At 24.5% G+C, this 23,999-nt stretch overlaps 1 protein-coding gene and 1 long non-coding RNA gene across 8 annotated transcripts in view; one reads left to right on the top strand and one right to left on the bottom strand.

Annotated features, from left to right (window-relative positions):
• The window catches only part of LOC126903727 (solute carrier family 12 member 6), a 170,516-nt gene that overhangs the window by 66,595 nt on the left and 79,922 nt on the right, over window positions 1-23,999 (top strand). For 4 of the 5 annotated variants that reach the window (XM_050682149.1, XM_050682151.1, XM_050682148.1 and 1 more), the window contains exon 2: window positions 5,482-5,574. The exons of the other annotated variant lie outside the window; for it this stretch is intronic. In XM_050682149.1, the coding sequence (XP_050538106.1) occupies window positions 5,482-5,574 (93 nt within the window). The remainder of the gene's footprint in view (window positions 1-5,481; window positions 5,575-23,999) is intronic. 5 annotated transcript variants of the gene reach the window in all.
• LOC126903750 (uncharacterized) lies at window positions 2,811-10,923 on the bottom strand. 3 transcript variants are annotated; one of them, XR_007703587.1, is made up of 4 exons: window positions 10,680-10,923; window positions 3,495-4,005; window positions 2,998-3,435; window positions 2,811-2,909 (listed from the first exon to the last, which is right to left on the bottom strand). It is a non-coding gene; the product is annotated as an uncharacterized LOC126903750 (long non-coding RNA). The 3 variants fall into 3 exon arrangements; XR_007703585.1 differs by having other exon boundaries at window positions 2,998-4,005; XR_007703586.1 differs by having other exon boundaries at window positions 2,998-3,970.

The raw sequence follows: 23,999 nt of genomic DNA, 5'->3' as shown, positions 1-23,999 counted from the left end.
TTTGTTTAAATTGAACAATAATTTTGATGAGTTGAAACTTAAAAATACTTTCACATAGTGTAACATTTTTGTGTTTGTTTTACTTTTCTTATAACTTAAATCAAATATTAAGCGTTCATATATGTAATAATTTTTTAATATTTTAAATAAGTTTTTAAACAAATCCTGGAGAATTTTATCAATATAATATTCTAATTCTATGAAAAACTGTGATACTTAAATTATTTTTAAAATATTATTAATTATTTTCAAATCACAATGTTTTCAATTCACGAGTCAATCAAAGTATTAATACTTTGTAACTAATAATTTTAATAATAGAACATCTGTTCCAATTCATACGTTAACATAAATAAACATTTGTAGAACAATATATGATTTTATTAAAAGTGATTTTTACCACTAAATATTTTAATTGTATATTATACGCAATATTTAATATCAGTTAATCATAATCTTACAAAATTTTGTAGATTAATATGCCCTTTGATTTAAATTTCCTCGTCGCATTATTAGTTGTATAATTAAATAAAAATGTTCTCATTCATAATAACAGAATATTTAATACATAGTTCTTCCAAATTAGAAAAGTTTAATATTTTTGTTTTACTACTAAAGTTAATTAAAAAATGTATAACATTAAATATATCAAAAGTTTGATAATAAATCATTAAAACAATTATACCACATTATTTTTAATATTTAATATTTTTGATCTTTAGTCTATTTTTAAATTCATATTCAATAACTATATATTAATATTCTTTTCCATATTTAGTTACATAGTTTGCTCAACTATAAAAATTAAAATAATAAGTTTGGCAAAATTGCTTACCAGTTTATCATTTTGCACAATTACATACAGCACAATTTAAAAATAATTATAATAATAAAGTCAGCTTTTTTTATTGAATATCAATATTAAAGTTAAATTTTTTAAATACTATGTAATAATAAAAAATTGATAGTATCGAGTTTAATATTCCAAGACTTAAATTGAATAATTATGAATAAAAAAGTTAAAAGAAATATATTTTTTACCAAAAAAAATTTTCTGATTCTGTGAAAAGAAGTTTCACGATGCATAATTATAAATACAAGACTACAAATCATGTATCTAATGAGTTTTGGGTTCAAAAATATATTTAAAGTCATCAAAAATTATCATTGTATCTACTTATATATTTTTATAAATTTCAAATACTTAACATACTGACAATTAAAATAAAACAAAATTTGAATATATTAGTGAGACTAACTTCTCTAATCATCATTAGAATTCTTTAATAATTAAGTGATAAAGTATGAATGACTGTGATGACACAGCAATTTTACATCTCAAAGATTATTGAGATGAAACAAAATTACAATATCATTATAAAGTAGTTGGATATGTCATCTAAATCATGACCCAATTGATTTATGGTTAAATGGCTGTCATCTACGAGGTTTATAATCAAAAGTCCTCACAGTAAGACCAATATTTAGTAATAAAGTTAAGAGTTACAACTTTTTAGTATTTCAGTCCTTAAAATATTGCAAATTCTAACTGATTAATTTTATTTAAATATATTATTATAATTCTGTCAAAAAATTGTTAATTAAAATTTTAAATTCAGTTATATACCATATTATATATATATATATAGGTATATTATACGTACCATAAATTAATAAAGTTGTTTACCGATATATAATTTTATTGAAAAAGCAGCAAAATTTTACTTTGATACAAGAATTTTTATGGAAAATTATCTATATTATATTTTATTCAAAAATAGTTGACAAATACTTTATGAATATTTGTAATTTAGTGACAGTATTAAAACGAGTAAATATCCAGTTTAAATTAACGAAAGAATTTCAATAAACTCTAATGCTTTAAATAATTATATAACTATCTATAATTTTACATTTTTTATGAACTTGAAGAGGTGCATTATTTAAACTCAATTAAAATGAAAAAATCGAATAAATGATGACAAATATTGCTTATTATTATTATTTTGATATGCTAATTGCTGTGTTAAATAACCAAGCACTACACAATGGATCAATAAAAGGTTTAAAATGCGTGACCGCATTTTCAAAATATTGCAAACAGAAATCAGCAAACAATAGTTAGGGTAGCAGCTTTAATATCCAAGTATGTTTAACAATACCAACAGACAATGTAAAAAATAAATTAAAACCTTTCATCTGCCATACCTATGGCTTTTTTCGTTTAGCTATGCGTATACTGTGGTAAAAATTAATTTTGTTGACCAATGGCAAACGTCCTCTCGATCACAAAAATGAAATAAAAATAGGAAATGTTTCTATTACCCCTGCAGGAGTAGTGATAAAGATACTTATACACTTTTTACAATTTTAAACGAGATGGTTGACAATGGACACGCGAAATAAAATAAATGAATGTAATATATTTTAATTAAAACATAAAAACAGCATACACATATTTTTTATGCTTATAGATTTTAAATATCTGTATCTAGTTTTTTCGCAATCTCAACATACAAATGTGTTTAATATTATATTAACATAATGTTTGTTCTGAAAAAATATGAGTTATCACACTAAACCAGAATATTTTAGTTAATCGACGTTTAATATAAATTATAGTTATGCTAGTGATGTTAAACAAATTGTTATATATATTTACAATGTAATTCATTTAACATTAACATTTTAATTGATCATAAAATAAAATTATCAAAAAATTTTATTTTTAAAAATAACATTTATCAGCAATTTACTGAAAACTTAAGACATAAATATTATAATGTTCTTGGTTTTAGCTCTTGCAGAATTAATTCAATTTACATATTAATTATCAGTTTTATTTCTTCATCAGTTCTTATCGAAGTTTTGTATTCTTATTATGGTAAAACTTTTGGTAACGAAATAACCTAAAGAAAAGAAACGGATACTTAAGTTTTAGTTTTAGTGAGCGTTTAAAGCTCATATTTTATCCTATGGTTAATCAGAATTATTCACATAATATACTACTGTATAAAACCATGTCTTTTTATCGGTGTCATATACATCTCTACTATATATCTCTTGCAGTTCAAAATCTTTGACAAGTGGAAAAAAATTAAATAAATTATATCCAATGATATTTCCAAGCGCTAGTAATGATGTTAAATAGATTACATATTTTAAGTGATAACAGTTTCCTGTCAATTTTAAATATGTATATATGATTCGTCATAAATAATTAGGACGATTCCACTCGTTTTCACTTCAATTAGTGTTGTAAAATTTTCAGAAATTAAATAGTTGATATATTGTTGAGAAATGTCTGAAAAGTTGGACATTTTTATTTAAGAGATCTTAATTTACTATTTTCTTTAGTTAATCATCTTTGATTTAATTATAAATAACTATGGATAATTTCATCTTCAGACTTGTAACTACCACTTCGTAAACAAACTACAACAAATTCAAAACATAAGCACAAAACTAAATACATGAAAACGATATCATATTACTCGTATCTGCAAATACTCTAAATAGTTTAACTCATTGTAATCCTGACGTTTGTCGTACGCGTACGTGTACATATCATACGTGTTCTCCGCCAAAGACATATTTACGACTGTTTCAATAAATTTTGTTAGGTACATAAAGTGCATAAAGAGTTAATATGTGAATTGTTATACGAGTTCATTAAAACAAAAAACATAGGTAGACCCCACGATGTTGGGATAGAGCCACCAAGGAAGTATAATATTAAGTTTTACCATTTCACTACTCGTTCTCTTCAAGTTTTAACTCTTCGTTCTTGGTATAGTAGCTATTGTTCTACACTACACAACAACGGCATCGCTTATAAATGTATTTCGAAAAAGCTATTTGGAGTATTCTCTTCCTTAATGGGTGTTGTGTTCAACATTGAGAAGTTATTTGAAAGTTTGTTCATTTAAACATTTTGCTCTAACAACTTTACAATACAGTTTCCCATTTTCTAAAAACAACTCAATAAAATTGTAATCATTTTTCCTATTAAACCAAAATTAAAACATATTAATTAATTATTTTTTTATTAGATGTTGTGTTAATTGATTTGTCTGTTTATAATTTATAATTTTTAATATAATTATTTAACTATTCAACGCTAATTTGCTGTCATAGGCATTGTTTTAGTTATTATGCTTTGAAAAAAGTACCTATGTGTTTATTTGCCTGGTAAATTATATTTTAGTATTTGTAGCTGACATATTTAGTAAAATACTAATCTTATATTCTTGTAAGTGTTTATAAAAATAAATAATTAAACACCATAATTTAACATTTTTTATAAATTATGAATAAAAAAGGTGGCAAATTTCTAGAAATTTAATTGAAATACATATATTACATAGTAATGAGATAATTAAATAGTGTATATATAACATCAATAAATATTTTTGAAAATCTATAATTTAACTCAGACTTGAATTATGTGTAATACACCACTGCCTTAATTAACATTTTAATGAACTAATAATACAGTAGTACGCTTGATGATTTTTCAAAAATATTTTAATCTTTTTATTTTTATTTCTAAGTAGTGCGAAAAAATATGGTAGTTTGGTATTATAAACGAATATGTTACTTTGTCCTAAAGACAGCATCTTCTATTGAAAATCAATTATTGTTAGTAATAAATTTCATTCCTAACTGTTTGGTAGTATTCGACCTGACAAAATAATTTAGACACACATAATAATCATTACTTAATAAAAAACGACATGTAGTCTATAAATCAATAAATTTGTGAAATGATAATTCAATATAAAAATATATTTATAATAATTTTAAAGAAAAACCAATTATTTTATAGGTCTTTTAAACTTTATAGATCAATAATTAAGTTTTGTATTTGTAAGTGTTAAGCACACGAATTAGAGCGGAATGGTTGGGCTTGATTGAAGACACGCTTTTATATGAAATGTCTCAGATATATTTGATTAACTAACTTATTAATTTTGATACACATATTATTTCATTTTAATTTTTTTTTTAAATAATGCTTTCTAAGATTATGTTCAAAGCATTATTTTATTATTTATTACTTGTAATAAAAAAATGTATTTTAATTTTTTAATTATAAAATAGATATTTTCTAGTTCTTTTCTTAGAAAATATATTGATAGGTTGACAATAATTTTAAGATAAGTTCTTATCAAGTTATAACATTTTAATACATAGAGTGAGTATGGAACATGTGTAAAGTATATGTATACAGTCAAGTTATATATATATATAACTTGATAATGAAGATAACTTCATATTACACGCTTTTTAAATTATTAATATTTCTTATAAATAATAGTATTTAAATATATTTCATATTAAAATCAGATATATTAGAATGCAAACTAATGACGTTCAATAATATACTAACAATAAGTAGTTATCTATGATTTATATTAATATTTCACGTTTTATTTTAATCTTAATCATCCATTTTCCAAAAAAATTTTTTATGTATAGAGTCGAACATGTCGGCTGGGGCCAATGAAAAAAATACAAAACTTCAAGGAGCAACACCGCTAATATTAACTCCTGCCGATATTGATATAGAAGGTAAACTTAAAACTAGTTAAATTATTACAAATGCTTAGAAAAATCGGCATTAAGTTGGCTTTACAAAAACAAGTGCTACGCATTGTTGCTTACTATAATACGTAAATATTGTTATATTATTTTTGTAGATAATAAAATGATAAATAGAACTTTTGTGGGATTTGAATATCCAGTAAGCTTTTATGCTTTTAAATATTTATGTTATATAAACAACATTGGAAATAACACATTATAGCAGCGAGTATTTTGCACATATTATTAGAAATATATTAATAATTTATTATATATTTTAATCAACTTCAACAATGGAGGAAGTTATCAATTCGGTTTTATTTTTTATGTTTGTTATCTCAGAACTCCATCATTTCTAAATCCATTTGAATTTTTTTTTTATTTAAATGGATATGGTTTCACATTTGTCTTAAAAAAATTTCATTAAACTCGGTTCAGTGGTTTAGTTTTTTAATCAAAACAATTNATTTGTGATCTTTTGACATATTGTTCATCAAAATCGGTCAAGCGAGAGCTGAGATTGAGCGTTCACAGACACAAAAAAAAAAAATAGTAAAATTAATACCTTCTCAGCTTCGCATCGAAGCTAAAATGTACAAAAGAAAATCTATTCAAACAAATTTTTTATGAAAAAATGTACTATATATAAATCAGAGTAATATCAGAATAAAATCAATTTAGTCTTCTTATTATTATTTTTCCTCGTCTTAATCCCAACTACTTGGAGTCGGCAACTTTTATTCTAAACTTCCACTTGACACGATCACCCACATCATCTATGCTCACATCAGTCGTCCTCATATCGCATTCAATAGCATCCCTCCATCTCTTTTTTGGTCTTCCTCTACCTCTTTCTTCTTCAAAATTCATTTGCATTACTGTTCTCACTGCTTCCGATTCCTCTATCCTCTTAACATGACCAAACCATGTAAGTCTATTTTTTCTTATCTTATCCATGATTGACGCTACACCTAAACTCCCTCTTATATGTTCGTTCCTTATCCTATCTTCTCTAGTCACTCCACTCATCCATCTAAGCATTTTCATCACTGCTTCATTTTCATATCAACCGCCCTACACTCTGAGCATAGCTGGTCTCACTACAATATTATAAAATTTACCTTTCGCCTCATTGGAATTCTTTTATCGCATAACATACCAGGCGCTTCTCTCCACTTCAACCACCAGTATTAACCCTGTGTCTTACATTCTCGTCAATACCACCGCTCTTTTGCACAACTGATCCTAAATATTTAAAACTTTCCACCTTTCCTATCATGTCCTCACCTACTGTCACTGATCTCTGAATAAAATCAATTTAGTAAGATAATAATATATAATCATAGTTATTTTTAGAGTCTGTGCCAGCTACATTTAACAAACGTGTATCATCATGTTGATGTTGAACAGTACGCGGTTCAGAGTATACACTGTGATGGTTGGAGGGAAACATGCATAAATGAATAACCCGAACGAAGGTAGACATCGTTGACTTTCAATATCGTTTGGATACTCAAATTTTTGTATTTATTTATAAATAAATCATTGTGCCCGATACTGTTCAACACCGCGCGTCAATTGTCAATTGTAAAATTAAATAGATACCCACTCGTACTTAGCTACAGTTTTGTTAACCACGGACTACAATAAAATGGACTGGTCGCGATGCCATATCAGGTGATCCTGTTTTGTTATACATTTCCCGTAAAAACAAGAACTTTGAAGTAACAGTGCCATCATGCTATTTTATATGTATTTTCACCATTCCTCCAATCTGTTTTTTAAAATTTTTTATTTTGAAAACATGATTGTCGCTAGCGCGGAATTTCTATAGAAAAATTTGATCGCACTCGCCGTTGCCGACAATTCTGTCATATCCGGTTCATTTTATCTTAGTTTGTGGCTGGCGCCGACTCCAAAAATAACAATAATTGTATTTTATTATCTTAAGAAATTGATTTTATACCAATTCTAATCTGATTAATGTTTTTTTTTAGTGTATTTTCTCATAACAGATTTTTTTAGAGTAGGTTTTTTTTTAAATTTAAAACGTTCTTGTTAATGAGTAATGAATATGCAAAAGATTCGCTTCTCTTAAAATGTATACATACATTGTATTCGGTAATTTCCCTACCTACCACTATGAATAACCTTTTGCATCAAATTCTACTACTACCGAACCGTGGTAAAACAATTTATTACACGAACCATATTATGACTTGACTAGACCATACATCAAAAACAGACCAAAACACGCCCGAATATCCGAACCGAAAACGTATAGGGATAGTTGTACACTTTTAACGGGTACGAGTAGTAAACGATTACCGTATATATATATCATACGAAACCTAGTTATATACATTAATAGAACTCGTTTCCCGGACAAGAGTAACAGCGCTATAATATACAGCCGAGATAAAACCCTTTTTTGGTTATTACATTGAATATGGAAAAGTTACTTTTTTCATCTATTTCTGTATTTTAAATATTTGATTTTAATGTAAAACTGAATTATAGTTATTTCAAAAGTATACTCAGTTACCTGTCATCAATATTTAATTTATTAAATAATTTATAGCCCAGATATATTTCTTAGTCGTATAATTATTTTTTTTTGACATTTTACTGTGATATTATATTCGTTATAAATGTCAACGATGCTTTAAGAATTAAAAGTTAGAGTAATTTATAAATAACACGTGTATATTATTAGTTGAAGTATCAGACATCACAACAATTTGAAACTATCTGTCGTTTGGTGTTAAAACATTCTGCTTTTTGAAAAACACCAATATAATTATTCTTCAATAACAATTGTGTTAGATCAATCAGTTAGATTGTGTGGAAGTATGACACACCATCAAATTTCATTATTTTAACTATAGTAATTCAATCTCATTTTACATTGGTTGTAAGGTCATTAAAAACGCTTTGTGAACTTTAAAAATCATTACAAATTAATTAAGAAAATACTTTTTCTATGAAATCACTTGAGAATTTTAATAAATTTCATCAAAATTCATTACACCACTTTCTTGATATAATTTAACGATTTAGAAAAGGTAAGAAGTGGGGAGTGTTTATTCATTTTTACGTTCTATTTTAGCCATAACTCACAAATAAGAATTCTTCTTCGTTGCACACCCCTTTTGCTCTACATCTAAAATCTACCCCTAGAAATAATTTTATTAACCCAGATGACATTTAGATAACCATTTATAAAGTCATCTATCTAAGATAAAAGATAATACTATTTTTGTCTATATGTTACCAACACTGATATTTTACCTCATCAAAGAAATTATCACTGTTTTTACCCAACAATAAATTTTATATTATCTACATACACTAAAAAATAAAGATGTAACCTACTATTATTATAGTTTTATTTTTATCATGTAATTTTACTTAGAGTATTATATTCGAATAGGTCGATCAATAATCATCAGATGAACACAGGTGTATTTTGAACTCACAATACACAGTGTTTGTTTAGGGAATACTATTTGCATATTAAATAATATATCATTAGGAACTCGAACAAACAAAGCACTTTATTTTGCTATTAAGTTCTAACGGGGATAAAATAATAGTGATAAAACAGAATTTAAAAAGAGTTTCTTGGAGATCAAACAAAACTATAAATATAATTTTTTTAGGACTTTTTTAAATTACTATCATTTGATTTACAATTATTTGAATTTTGTTTTCTTAAATAGTTTTAAAATTTTAATATAAATAGTTAACTAAACATATCCCGTTTTTACTAAAACATTATAACCTAGTAAAATAATTTAAATCAAAAGCGAATAAGAATACAAAGCTTATAACTACTATGTTGTAACTTAAAAAGTATGAAATAATTATTAAAAGAACAAAAATAAAATACAGGGTGGCCCACCACTCACTGACAACTTAAATAACTTTTGATCCAGTTAATATTTTTAGCTGATTTTTTTTTTAAATATTAGTTAGACGTTAGGTCTATAGCTATATCTCAATAATTAATTTTTTTACATTTTATTAAAAATATTCATTATTTTTAAATTTTAAATAAAAAGTAAAAAAAAATCTAAGATAGCTATTTTGTAGAGTAGAATTTAAGAAAAATTTTAGTAAAAAAATATCTTATTAATATTCAGTAGTAAATATTCTGTAGCGTTTTGAAGTTTGTGAAAATTTGAATTTTCATGTACTATTTTACGGTATTAAACATTGAAATACGTATTGAGAAAAGGACAGAAGAAAACGCTATCTTTTCAATATACTTTTGAATGAGAGTGATAAGTAATAATTGCCTTATCTAATTTCTTATCATGGTATTTATGCCAAGTTTGTAATGTATACACACTATCATCATATGTATACACAGTAATCATGAAAAGATAGCGTTTTCTTCTGTCCTTTTCTCAATACGTATTTCAATGTTTAATACCGTAAAATAGTACATGAAAATTCAAATTTTCACAAACTTCAAAACGCTACAGAATATTTACTACTGAATATTAATAAGATATTTTTTTACTAAAATTTTTCTTAAATTCTACTCTACAAAATAGCTATCTTAGATTTTTTTTTTACATTTTATTTAAAATTTAAAAATAATTAATATTTTTAATAAAATGTAAAAAAATTAATTATTGAGATATAGCTATAGACCTAACGTATAACTATTATTTAAAAAAAAATTCAACTAAAAATATTAACTGGATCAAAAGTTATTTAAGTTGTCAGTGAGTGGTGGGCCACCCTGTATATGATATCTGTATAGATATAGATGTTTGAACAGATATTAAAATAATTGAGACTCTTATTATCTTAAGCCTAATTCCTTATTTTTTTGAGTTACTTTTTATATCGGGGTCAGTGTTCCGAAGGTTTCTTTACTGACATAATCACAAATAAAAGAAATATTACCACAAATATGTATATATATATATAAGTTTTAATTTACCAAGAATCCAGAGCAATCGCGAACCGTAAAATAACAGCTCAAACGAAATCTGCTCTATATAGATTCAATTTTACCAAAAGTACTTATTTTTACTTTATTCTTTATATTAAAATTTATATCCAACATTATTGCTTACCTTTGAATAAGTTTTCTTGAAATAAAAGGAGTCTTTTTTCTTTTAAAATGTATCTCTTCACACTGATAATGCTGATGAAGAAAGTGACTCTGAGAGATTCTATGCGCAAGTGTTTTTTAATACCACGTTAACCCGTATTTTTATACTTTTTTAAATTTAATTATGAGATCAACATCATTAATGTGTCCAGATATTTTATTGACATATTTTTGATTGCGACCAAAGTTTACAATATTTTTTTTTAATAAACAATAATATGAGTAATAAGATGATTACATAATTTTTGTCACGTTATACTACTATGACAACAACTATTAAATAAATTTGATTACATAGTATATTTCAAAAGATTAAAAATCTTTGAAATTTGTATTTGCTTATATAAATAAAAATTAAGCAGTACAAAAACAGTAGTACAGTATGGAAGTAGGATAGTTGGAACAAGTATATATAATAGTGATTAAAATCACTATCATAAAAAACGCTTCGATGCAAATCTGTAAATAGTGTTTAGTTATAAGAAATTAGTGCATAATTATAATTTAAGCTAGTTAAAAAACTCAAAATCATTTTTCTTAACTTAGAGCAAAATATTAAAGATAAGTTTAAAATTATATTCAATGGAAGTTCAATTCATGTAACTTTTATAAAAATCGTTGGCCTCATTACTATGGCAAATCCTTTTTTTTTTAATAAACAAAAAAATATAGTTTGAACACAAAAATACTATGTTTTTGAACTATGGCGATCATTTGCACATAAAAGATAGGTCGTCAAGACATTTTTTTTTTTAACTTTAAGTACGTAACATATATTTAATAGACGCAGTATTTCTGGATCATATTAAAAAGTTAAATTATTGTACTAAAGTTGCTTTTTTAAATGCTCTCTGTGGGCAAGTAAAGGATAAGATTTTGAAAAAATTTATATGAAACAAAATAAAATACCTAAGGTATAGAAAAAAAAAGTATTGAGATCCATTCATTTTTTAAAAAAAATTAAAAAACTACGTAATATACAGATTTTAAAAATCATAATTTTGATTGAAAAATGCACAATAAGATATTTTTTAGTTTAATCTATAAACTTATTGAAATTAGTCACTACATAATAAAATAGAATATGTCACGCTTTTCTACTTTTAATTAAAAATTTAACATACGCATTGTTGATGTACTGAAATGAAAAAGGTACCAAAAAAAATAATTTGTTAACGCTTTCATTCTGATTCTGTCAACCAGCATAATTTAAACTAAATAAACAACGCTTTTAGTTCTCAATTCCACACTTGATTAGGTATGTTCGGTGTGTGGTTTTTAAAAAGGGAAAGAGAACTAAGCGAATAATTTATTGTATTTTATCTTATAAAATTTCCCACAATAACTCTTAAAACTAAATATCATTTAAACAGGAAAAAAAATAAATGGAATTTAATTAATATCCGGTTCAATAAAATCCTAATTGTACACATAAATAAATGTAACAATTTTTAAATAATATAATAATAATTGATTACTTAGATATTTATATCACTACTTTAATTAAATTATTTAATGTATGTTATATTTCACACTTATATGTTATATAAGTGTGCCAAAAAACCTAAATAAATTACATTTTTTATTAATTAAAATGAAATTAATTTTGTAATTGAAAGTTAGACATTATTTTTAAATTAAATTTAAATATTTTAACTCCTTGGAAAAACGATTTACTCGTAAAATATTTTTTGACTAAACAAAAAAAATTAGTCTTACTGTTTCATAACTCTTACATTAGTTTTTCGTTTACTTATCGTTCAGTTATTCAAACGTATTCAACTTTAACCAAAATTCATCATTATTTAAAACTTATATTCATATCGTTCAATTAGTTTACAGTTTAATTTTCTGTTTCATTTTTAGAATTCAATTTTAGGTCGTATGCTTCTAAGTTTTCGAGTTAGAAATACCAGAAAAATATGTATTAAACGGTTATATCTTTTTTTTTTTTTTTCCACCGCCGGCATAGTGTGGACCGCCCTGGAACTACCACGAGGTATTGCTTCAGGGTGGCCCAAAACGGTTATATCTGATTTACCGAAAACCAATTTTAGTACCTGTTGTTTTTTTTTTTTTACAACGAACTATTTAAATATTAAAAAACCCAGCACAATGGGGTCATGTTATAGTTGGGACACGTACAGATAATATATAACAGTGATTAATATTACTGTTAGATATCATAAAAAACGCTTCGATGCAAATCTGTAATGTTTAATTTTTAGAAGGAATTATTCCAAAGGTAACATGTACTCTAATTTCCTTATTTATACCCTGACTATTAGTTTTATATGATTTATAAGTATGATACATAGATAAACACTTATTATAGTAATTACATTTAGTATGAAATTGATATTTAATAATCTAGTATTGTAATTTATATGGAGAAATTATAAAAAGTTATTGTATAAAGAGTGATTTTTTTCTTGATTTCTTTTAAAATAATAATTATATTAAGGAAATTTTTTATGGTATTTTTAAATTTTATATACAAGGTGGCCCACCACTCACTGACAACTTAAATAACTTTTGATCCAGTTAATATTTTTAGCTGATTTTTTTTTTAAATATTAGTTATACGTTAGGTCTATAGCTATATCTCAATAATTAATTTTTTTACATTTTATTAAAAATATTAATTATTTTAAAATTTTAAATAAAATGTAAAAAAAAAATCTAAGATAGCTATTTTGTAGAGTAGAATTTAAGAAAAATTTTAGTAAAAAAATATCTTATTAATATTCAGTAGTAAATATTCTGTAGCGTTTTGAAGTTTGTGAAAATTTGAATTTTCATGTATTATTTTACGGTATTAAACATTGAAATACGTATTGAGAAAAGGACAGAAGAAAACGCTATCTTTTCAATATACTTTTGAATGAGAGTGATAAGTAATAATTGCCTTATCTAATTTCTTATCATGGTATTAATGCCAAGTTTGTAATGTATACACATTATCATCATATGTATACACAGTAATCATGAATAGATATTATTAGATATATATTATTTAATATACTTGAGTATATTAAAACTTAAATGCCTTTTGTTATCTCCTAAAAGATAATAAATGTTAAGTAATATTTGTACTTTTTATTATGTCATTACTATCACATAAACATAATTTGGTGGCTGTTCCAGTCACCTACAATGTTTTTTTTTGTTTGGAAGTAATATTAACTGAAATCGCAGCCGCTGATTAATTTTGACTAGTTAAATTAACTGTCAGATGAAGAATAACGACCACTAAAAAAATTAATTAATCGAATAAACAAGAGAAAGTTATTACCAAATCATTTCTATATTAATAAATCCCGTTCACTGTGAACCTTAATGGAAAAAACACTTTATTATTTATTATATTTATTTGTTAATAATATAAAGATTAAATTTTTATCAATTTGAATTTACAATTTCGTCAAATGTTATAAATATTTAAAATATAACAATGATATTTTTAAAAATTCTGTACTCCAAAGTTAAATTGACATAAGTTTTATTTAAAAACAAAATCTTCTAATAAATTACCTCAAACATACGGATTTATCCCGTATAATTACAATGCCTTATTTTCTGTCATTTAAAGTAATTTAGAGGCACTTAAAATCATTTTATATTTTTTGAATATTTCATGAGTTACTGAAGTTCAACTTCTTGAGTCTACCTAATTGAATTTTTATAAAAATCACAAGGGCAGAAAATATAAATCGAGTTGCGGCTATGTTTGAAAGATTCATCCTTGGTTATTTTATTGATATAGACGATAATGCTTTTGGATAGAAATCAATTTATTTACTGAATATGTCATATTATAGTTCTTGATTGTTTTATTTTACTTTTTAATTACATTAAGTGACCAGTTAGTAAATGACGTGCTCTTTTCATTTAATAGTACTAGCAGTATTGTAAAATAATAGTGGCTGCCTCAAATTCTATTTGTCCAATCGTGACATCAGGTCGATTATTGGTAGGGTGGGCGATAATGAATCAATACATGGCAGCGACCCTAATCACACTACCAAGGCTTGACCTATTACTATGACAGAGATAGAAGAAGAATAGAGGTGCGGTTTAGATAATGAAAGGGATACAGAAAGTGAAAAGAAAAAAACAATGACGTGTGCGTACATTTGATGCCACCAAGTTACTATTCCTTTCTGATAATTTAGTGTTTAGTATTCTAAACATACGTATAAGAAACAAAATCTGGCTAACAAAAATTTTTCTTTTAAACTAAAAAATAAATCCAGTGTAAGCGCTACTTTACAATCATTATTTGACTCTAGTTTGAAAACTGTGTATAGTATTAAGTTGAAATGTTAAAAATAAATAAATAATATTCGAATTTCAACATGAATAAATTCCTCCTTAGATATTTATAAATATATAAAATATAAGTCATATCTAATTTCAAATATCATATTGAGTTGTGTAAGACATATATTACTTTGTTCTTACCACTTATAATATACACGTTTTTTTTTTCATTTACTTATATTTTAATATATGTTAATTAGAATAGAGGGAGATGCTGATGTGACAGTTCTTCTTGCCTATAGCCCGGAGCTACTAACGTCGAACTAACAATTGACATCAACAAAATCAGTTGTGTTTGAGCGGCCGTTATAGATATAGTTTTCGATATCATCACTTTTACCTTATTCGTTATGTCAATAACTTAACTTATCTTATTCAACGACTCGTCGATCGCCAATTGTCATTATAATCAGCCAACTCCGTCTCACTTACCTATTTACCTACTTACCAGCTGTACTAGGATTCAGGTCAGACCTATTATATATTACATATAACTTGTATCTACTGAATATTTAAAATATAACTTTAGTTTGTCGTTGACATAAAACAAAAGTTTCACTTTATTATACAACTTCTTACTAATAACTAAGGTACAAGATTGCTTGTGTCTCCTTTAGGGGTAATTCAAACTCATTTAAAGAAATAGAGAAAATATTTGGTCTTACATTGGGTAGCCTCCATTTCTTACTTTGACCAAGATCCCTAAGTATTAAACGGATCATTAACAGTTTTATTGTAAATTTTATGACACTAACAATTTATAAAAAAAAGTTTGATAATTAATAAGCCAGCAATTTTTTTCCTTCAAACTCTCCTGGAAACTATCAATGAGACAGGCTTGAAAATTTCCAAGCTTGCCATAAAAATACGTTAACTATTGCATGAACAAAATACCATAGAAAGCAAACTGTAATAATCAACAATTTGATATAATTTACTTTTATATTAATATATAAAGTTCTAAATGTTATATTAATATATTTACGAAAATTTACATTAGAAAAATATTTATTAAAAATATTATATAATGATTCTTTAAAATTGAATTAAAAAGTAAATAAATAAAAACTTTTAAACTTCAATGTGAAGCTAAAAACATATATAAAAAAAAATAAATAAAGTAGAAAGAAATACTTTTTTTAGACAATAAATATTTTTTTTCGTTTTTATGTTCTCGTTAAAATTAATTTTTGTTTTGAATAAAGTTTTGACACGTAGAAAAAATAAACATAATTTTTCTTAATCACTATTGTATTTTGAAAAAATCTATGGATCTTTAAATGTATTAATGGAAACTTTTTTTTCTCAGTTAATAATAAAAATATAATAGTTTTATTTATAAAAATCTGTGCTTTGTTACATCTAACCAAACTTGTTGAAGTTTTTCTATTTATTTTTCTAGTCACGTTTAAAGATGAGTTTAATTCTGTTTCAAACAATTCTATACTGTTTACTCTAAATGACAAACCTAAACGTATTTATTATTTCATGTTGAGAGTGTATTTTTTTTTATTTCTTCAGAAATAAGAACTTATTTTAAAATTACATAAATTCTTCAATAATTTTTTTTAATAAGAAATTGAGAATATTTATACGGCTAAAAAGAAACTTTTATTTAAATAAACAAATATTCAAAAATAGTAATTTTAAAAATCCTCTTTCTAATCTAAATAGTAATTATTGCCTGTGAACCATAATTATAAAACAAAATATTACATAAACATACATATATACAGGGTGATTTTTTTATCATAACCCACTCAATTACTTGCATAATAATAATAATTTAAACATTTTTTTTTTTTATTATCTTTAGTTACACAGTATTCTTGAATTTCTAACTATGTAATACTTTTTAAGTTCATCACTTATGCCTTGGAGGGGGGTCAACTTTGATTTTTTAAATGGTAACACATATTTTTAATTTAATAAAATGTTTGAGTATTTAATTTAATAGTAAATGGCATTTGAATTTTTAATATAACTTTATTAGCTTATTAGATATAAACATTTAAAGTTTCAAAATTTTGAGTTAATATACATGTATAATACACATGGGATTGTAAATACAGGTAGTTAATTGGATTTTTATGACATTGCTGTCTCAGTCACGGATTGTTTATTATCAATTATGATTATCAATAGATATACTTTCTGTATTGTCAGTTAGTGTATTTATAAACTCATAACAATGTGCCTTACTATCATTGATAATAACAATGCTGTGTACCTGCTAATATCGATGTCATAAAAAATCAATTAGCTACCTGTATTTGTAATCCCTTGTGTATTATACCTATATATTAACTCAAAAATTTGAAACTTTAAATGATTATATCTAATAAACGAATTAAGTTATATTAAAAATTCAAATGCCATTTACTATTAAATTAAAAATTCAAATATTTTATTAAATTCAAAATATGTGTTACCATTTAAAAAAACAAAGTTGACCCCCTTCCAAGGCATAAAGGATGAACTAAAAAAGTATTACATAGTTAAAAATTCAAAAATAATATGAAACTAAAGATAATGAAAAAAAAAATGTTTAAATTATTATAATTCTGCAAGTAATTGAGTGAGTTATGATAAAAAAATCACCCTGTATATAAATAAAGTAAAATACATTATTTAACAAATTTATGATTTTTAATTAATATAAAAATTAATCATTTTTAAATTTTTATAGAATAATCGATTCATATGATTTTATTTTAGCAAACGTGACGTTAAGTTTCATGGTCCACGTCAGTTTTATTTTTTCCTTTCTGTCTGAATTTGGAGCTGCTTAGGTGCCGGTAGATCTTTTTTCCAGTGCAGATTATTATTAAATGGCGTGACTGCGGGTAAAGGTGGTAGATACTTCATTTGTCTTACATTTGTTTGAACATGCGGTGATTGATTACTTAAGCTATATACTTGAGTAATTACACTAATGCTAAAATCGCTTGAGGTTTCATTGGTAGTAGCTAACGATTTGATATTCGGTTGCAAAGAGTGATATGCCGGAGATAACTCATAAATTTATGATTTCATAGACGTATTTTTAATTATAGAAAAATTTATTGTACCGTTCGAATTATTTATTAATTGGATATTTTCAACAAAATCATGTGGTTTATCCTTTATATACGTGTTATGATATTTTAAAGTGCTCCGTTTTTACAAAACGTAAAATTCTAAAAGTATTGAATTTAACAATTTACTAGACACTAGTTAGTTTGTGACTATTAGTTTTTGTAATATTAATTGTAAATATACAAATTTAAATATCAATAAATAACCATAACAATAATATAAAACGGATAATATTATTTTTATTTTAATAAATTTAAATCTTAGGTAATTCGATTCTCAAAATTTTACGTATAGTTTTTTTTATAGATATATATTTTTATCACCGAGTAAATTCTACTTTAGAATAAAAAAATAAGTAATCAAAAAATGTAATTTTTAAAACCCTTCTTTTTAATTACCAATATTTATTTCTTTTATATAGGGAATTTATAATTATATCATTATAATATTTCAATTAATGCATAGAAATTTTTAGTGAAATTTAAATTAATTAATTTCATAAAAAAATTCATAATAGGTTATTAAAATTATATTTGAAAATAGTAGAATAGTTTTTTGAATATAACAAAATCAATTTAAAAAATAAATTGATACTTAAATCACGTTAAATGTTAGGCTTCGTATATTTTTTCTCGAAACTGATAATTTTAATAATGTCAAATATTATTTTTATTATTTAAATTAAACTTAGCATTACTTATTCTTGAATTAAAAAAAATCATAATACCACAATAAATTTTGTTGGATTTTGTACAATGTACATTATGAGTTATGTTGGTTTTTTTATATATAATTTATAAGGATCCTTTTGTCAGAGTATACAATTTCCTTCAAATAATAAATTAAAATTTTATTACGATTTTAAATATTATATCAGGTAGAAATATGAAATGTTTGGGTTTATTTATAATGATACAGAACTCGAATAATTAAAATATGAAAAGAGAATAACTGGGTCATGAGAATTATTTACTAAAAGAAAATAATAAAAAGTTTATAGCTTTTATTATAAAAGTTTATAAGCAATATTTCAAATCAATAAAATTTTATAATTTTAGTAGAATACTAACCTATATTATAATTGACTTAATATAATTATTATAGATAGTTGAATAGTTATTATAATCATGCTATTAAAACTAATAATTCATTATAATTTTACTGGCCCCTCAAATATTTTTTAATAGACATTCTAAAACTGTTGTGCTTTGTATAAATTATTAAATTATACAATAGTATACAAACAACAAAAAATTGCTCAGAATAAAAAAAGCCAAGATACTTGATTACAAAAAGTGGAAAATCAAAAAATTGAAACTCTGAGAATTTTTTTTATTTTAATCAATTTGAAGCTGATTAAATATATTAATATAATGCAGAGACTGAAACGAACCTAAAAAACAATTCTTTAACCGGAATTGTTTCCTACGAAAAAATTTTCAGAACCCGAACTAGAATAAAAATTTTCATTTTCAAATAGCTACGAATCAGCACCGAACCGAAACTTTTAATAATAAAAATTCATTTAAACGGTTCTCAGCCATCAAGCAATATTTTATCTGTATTATTTTTAAGTGTTATATTTTTGACAACAAATAAAAATGTTAAGATTTTGTTAAGAATTATTAAAAGCTTTATTATAGTTTGTGAAAATAAAATTTATGAACTAATCAAGGGTTCTAAAATGTTTGTTGTGCCACAAAGTATTATATTTCTATTTTTTAAATGAAATAATCACATTTAAAACATAATTATCGGCTGTTTGTTTACAAAGTCATAAATAAAAGTTATAGAAATATTTATGTTTGACATTTGAATCCCATATCTACTATTTTCTGAGACTTTTAATTTTAATAATTATAATTAAATTTAAACAATTTGGATGGAACCTTTATTTTTGGGAATCGGAACTTTAGTTTTCAAGAACCCGAATCTAATCGAAACCTATAATATTATTGTTCAAAGGACCTTTAAATATTATTTAAAGAACTCAAACCTGTACCGGAACCTTTAAGAATCATGATTCTAGTCCCTGATATAAAGGAACTTTTTGTGTAAAATATTGGCACCAATTTTGTAATAAGATGTATAAATTAATCAAAAATAATGCTTAGTTTTTCAATTTATCAATAATTTTCTTTAAAATATATTTTGTTCTTGACATGTGACTTTAATGTGAGAACTTAACTTTATTATCAAACTATTTGAAAACGGCGCTATCCGATCCGCGTTATAATATTGTGGGTTTATTTCGAAAATGATTTTAAAATAACGAAAATTGGCTCATTTTCATTTAAGTGTTTAAAATTTCATAAAAATAAACTTAAGATTAATTGTAGAGACTTTTCAAAACTAAAAATACTCATGAATAGTAACTGAGGTACTGTCGATTGCAATTTATTGTCTATAACGTGTAGATACTGTAAAACCAAGAATCAAACATACCCATTCAACACAGGCGTATATTAATAATTTATGCCATCTAAGGCATTTGGCCGATTTACATGTACACGGAAAACATTTTCAATGATAATATATTATTGTTGCTTGACAGTAGAACATAGCTTAACTAACGATTACTTCTACACAAATGCTTATTTATATAGATTTATTTTATTTTAGTCACTAATAAACTTCAATTGTAAAGAAGACACGATAATAACTCAAATAGATAAAAAAAACTATCACAATACCTAACCTTTGAAAAATAACGGATGGTATTCCTAGATATTTAGTTAAATTTTTGCTTTTTAGAAAAAAATACTTTCCTAAATAGTTAAACAAATAAAGTTAGTTAGTTTCAACTGATGACGATATAATTGATCACGCGGCATTCTGAGAATGCAATTTTAGTACACGCCAGTGCGCTTAACGTCATTGTGCTCACACTATTAATATTAACGGGTCACATAATCGTATTCACATAGCAAAAAAACGACTTTAGTGCAGTTATAAAAATGTTTGAAGCAAAGTGAAAATATATGAGATATATAACTATTTTTTAATTTTGCCAAATAACTATACATAGTAGTAAAAAATTTTTTTTTTCTTATAAAAATAAGCAATAAATTTCAAACATGACAATAACACTTATTATAAATAATAGCAAACAATTTCTGAGATTTCAAATTATTTTACATTTAATTACATGTACGCGAGTACAATTTTAATATAGACTTTATATAGTACATAATATAGTATCACAAAAAATAAATATAAAAAATTTAATTAATGATTAAAAATGATTTATTAAAATTAGTTAAATTTTTGGTCTTTTATGAGCATGAAAATAATTGAGTTACTATGATATTTATTGAATAAAATGATACAAAACAATTTTCTCTTGGGATATGAGTACGAGGGTTTTATGAGAAGATGTAAAATATAGAAAAATGATGTGTGAAAATTTATTAATATAATAATAATTTGAAATATAAATTATTGTGATTAATTATCACACATAGATTATAAACAACGCCACTCGTACCAGTAGTTATCTAGGCTTGTGCCAACTGTGAGTCATGTCAATAAATACTTCGAGTAGTATAGGAACTACAAGTGGGTTCTCTATCTTCGCAAGAGAGTCTTTATTAGTATTGACTACACAGGTAACCCACTCAAAGATTGGAGTAGGCTGGCTAACTTCGTGCAAACGTTATTTATTTATTTATTTATTTATACAATATTTTAATCTAGAGATTACTTTATTTTTCAGGTTCCCTACTTAATTTATGTACTCATTATACTTAAATTTAAACCTTATAGATCTTATAGATCTTAGTGAAATATGAATTTACCTTAATGATGTCAGAAGTAAGGTTGAAAAAAAAGGAATATACTTCAATTTTCTATGTAAAATCGTATTTTGTCAAGCCACTTCTTGCATTCGTTGAAACTTTATGAGGTGAAGTAGTAGTAGTGATTGACATTTTTTATATCCTATTACATTAAATTTAATTCGTCTATGTGTGCAAGAAGTGTCACGACTTTTTATTATTATCTGTTTATTACTAAATTGTGTCATTTATTACATATTATTTTACTTAAAATAGATAATTTCTTACAACTAAAGAATTTCTTATAGTTATTACATTAGATTTGAATTAATGCATTTTTAGACATATTTCTCGGAATAGTTTAAAGGATTGACATTAATATTTTATACTACATTTGATGACTAATAAACAATAATTTATAGACTACAGAATAATGAACAAGTATATGTATTATAACAATAGTATATTGTTTACAATAATAATGAATTCAAAATACATTAACATGCCTGTATGTTAATGTTTAAGTACTGTTAATACTAATAAATTTCATTAGATAAACATGACTTGTAAAAAAGTACTCAATGTTTTCCCAACGAATTGTTTACTTTCCCAGTCAACTTATGTATGAAGATTATTAATAAATTATTTGAAATTGTTGTTAAATTTATTCAGTGATTAACTGAAATAGCAGTTATTATGAAGGAAATTAATGAATGTATATAAAAAATTTTTCTTGAAGTTTTTATTAGATACATAAAATGTGCATTATAATATTTAAAAATATTACCTTGATTCCCAACATATTTGTAATTTGATATTTTTTTTAGAATTCAGAATTTAGTTGGAATCGTTTTTAAAAAATCTATTATATATTACATTTAATTTTTTTTATAATATACATTTTCTTTCATTTTAATTTCAAAAATAAAATAATTAAGTTTCATTTTTTATATATTTTTATAATTTTTACTCATTTTATACTTAAATTCTTATTTAATAAAATATTTCTTGTAAATTTAGTTTAGATATAGCCATTAAAAATCGACCGTGCTACAGATTTAAAATGTAATTATGATTTGTCAACATATTAAAATGAGTTGCAGTTTTTTCTCTATTGTACTTATTATCTGTTGACATTGTCATTATGTACTATTTTCAGACCTTATTTAACTTTGAAATGGGAAGGATGAAAATTTTCATGCTGTAGCAGTCGAGTTTAGTTCGCTTGGGTAAATCTGCAAGTTAACCGCGGGACACTAGACAAAAATTAAATTACAGTCAATACTTTTGTTTAGGGTTTGTGTTATTGTCGAACCACTGTAAAATATAGCATCACCGGCCTCTCGGGGCCAGAGTTATAGGGTTACTCGTGGTATATGCAAACAATAGAGAAACATTCACACAATTTCTACCGGCATATTACACGGTTCAAATGCCTTTGCATATAATTTAAACATGCTGTACTACCTCCGTTATTGCCAATACCGTTATTTGGGATACGTCACGAAAAAAAGTCTGTTGCATGTGAAAAAATATACTTCATTGTTTATCACAGTAAAATATGCCACTGTTATAAAAATATTTTTATGAATTGGTTTCACAAAAACAGATTTTTTTTAACAATCCTTTATTTTATTTTTATACTGTCTTTCAATACAGTAGTATAATTTTAAATTGAAAACCCTGTAACTAAAAGAAACATGAAAAATTCTCAATTCTATTTTTATTTTTAGATTAATTAAATGGATTCATGATAAATGAATCACTTTGTTTAAGAAAAATAAACCATTCAATGGTAACGTACTATCAAGTTTTCAAGAATTGCTTAAAACTATCTGCCGAGAATTAATTCTAAGGCCCAATGTTTAGCCTAACGAAGTATTAAATTTATTCTCCCATGAATTTATACACTATTAAATTAATTTACTGCCAACAATTTTATTTACGACAGTAATAGGATCTAATATAGTATAGAAAATATTACTAATACCACTAACATCCTTGAACATTTAATATAAGATAGATTACATGTTGAACTTTTGTGTTATTAATATTTAGGTCATACAACTACAAGGTCATAAATGAAGATTTATGTTCGACCTTCA

Source organism: Daktulosphaira vitifoliae, unplaced genomic scaffold, assembly GCF_025091365.1.
Source record: "Daktulosphaira vitifoliae isolate Bord-2020 unplaced genomic scaffold, ASM2509136v1 Scaffold_4, whole genome shotgun sequence".
Classification (NCBI taxonomy): domain Eukaryota; kingdom Metazoa; phylum Arthropoda; class Insecta; order Hemiptera; family Phylloxeridae; genus Daktulosphaira; species Daktulosphaira vitifoliae.
The sequence above is the reverse complement of the archived record's forward strand: the minus strand, read 5'-3'. Positions and strand labels throughout refer to the sequence as shown.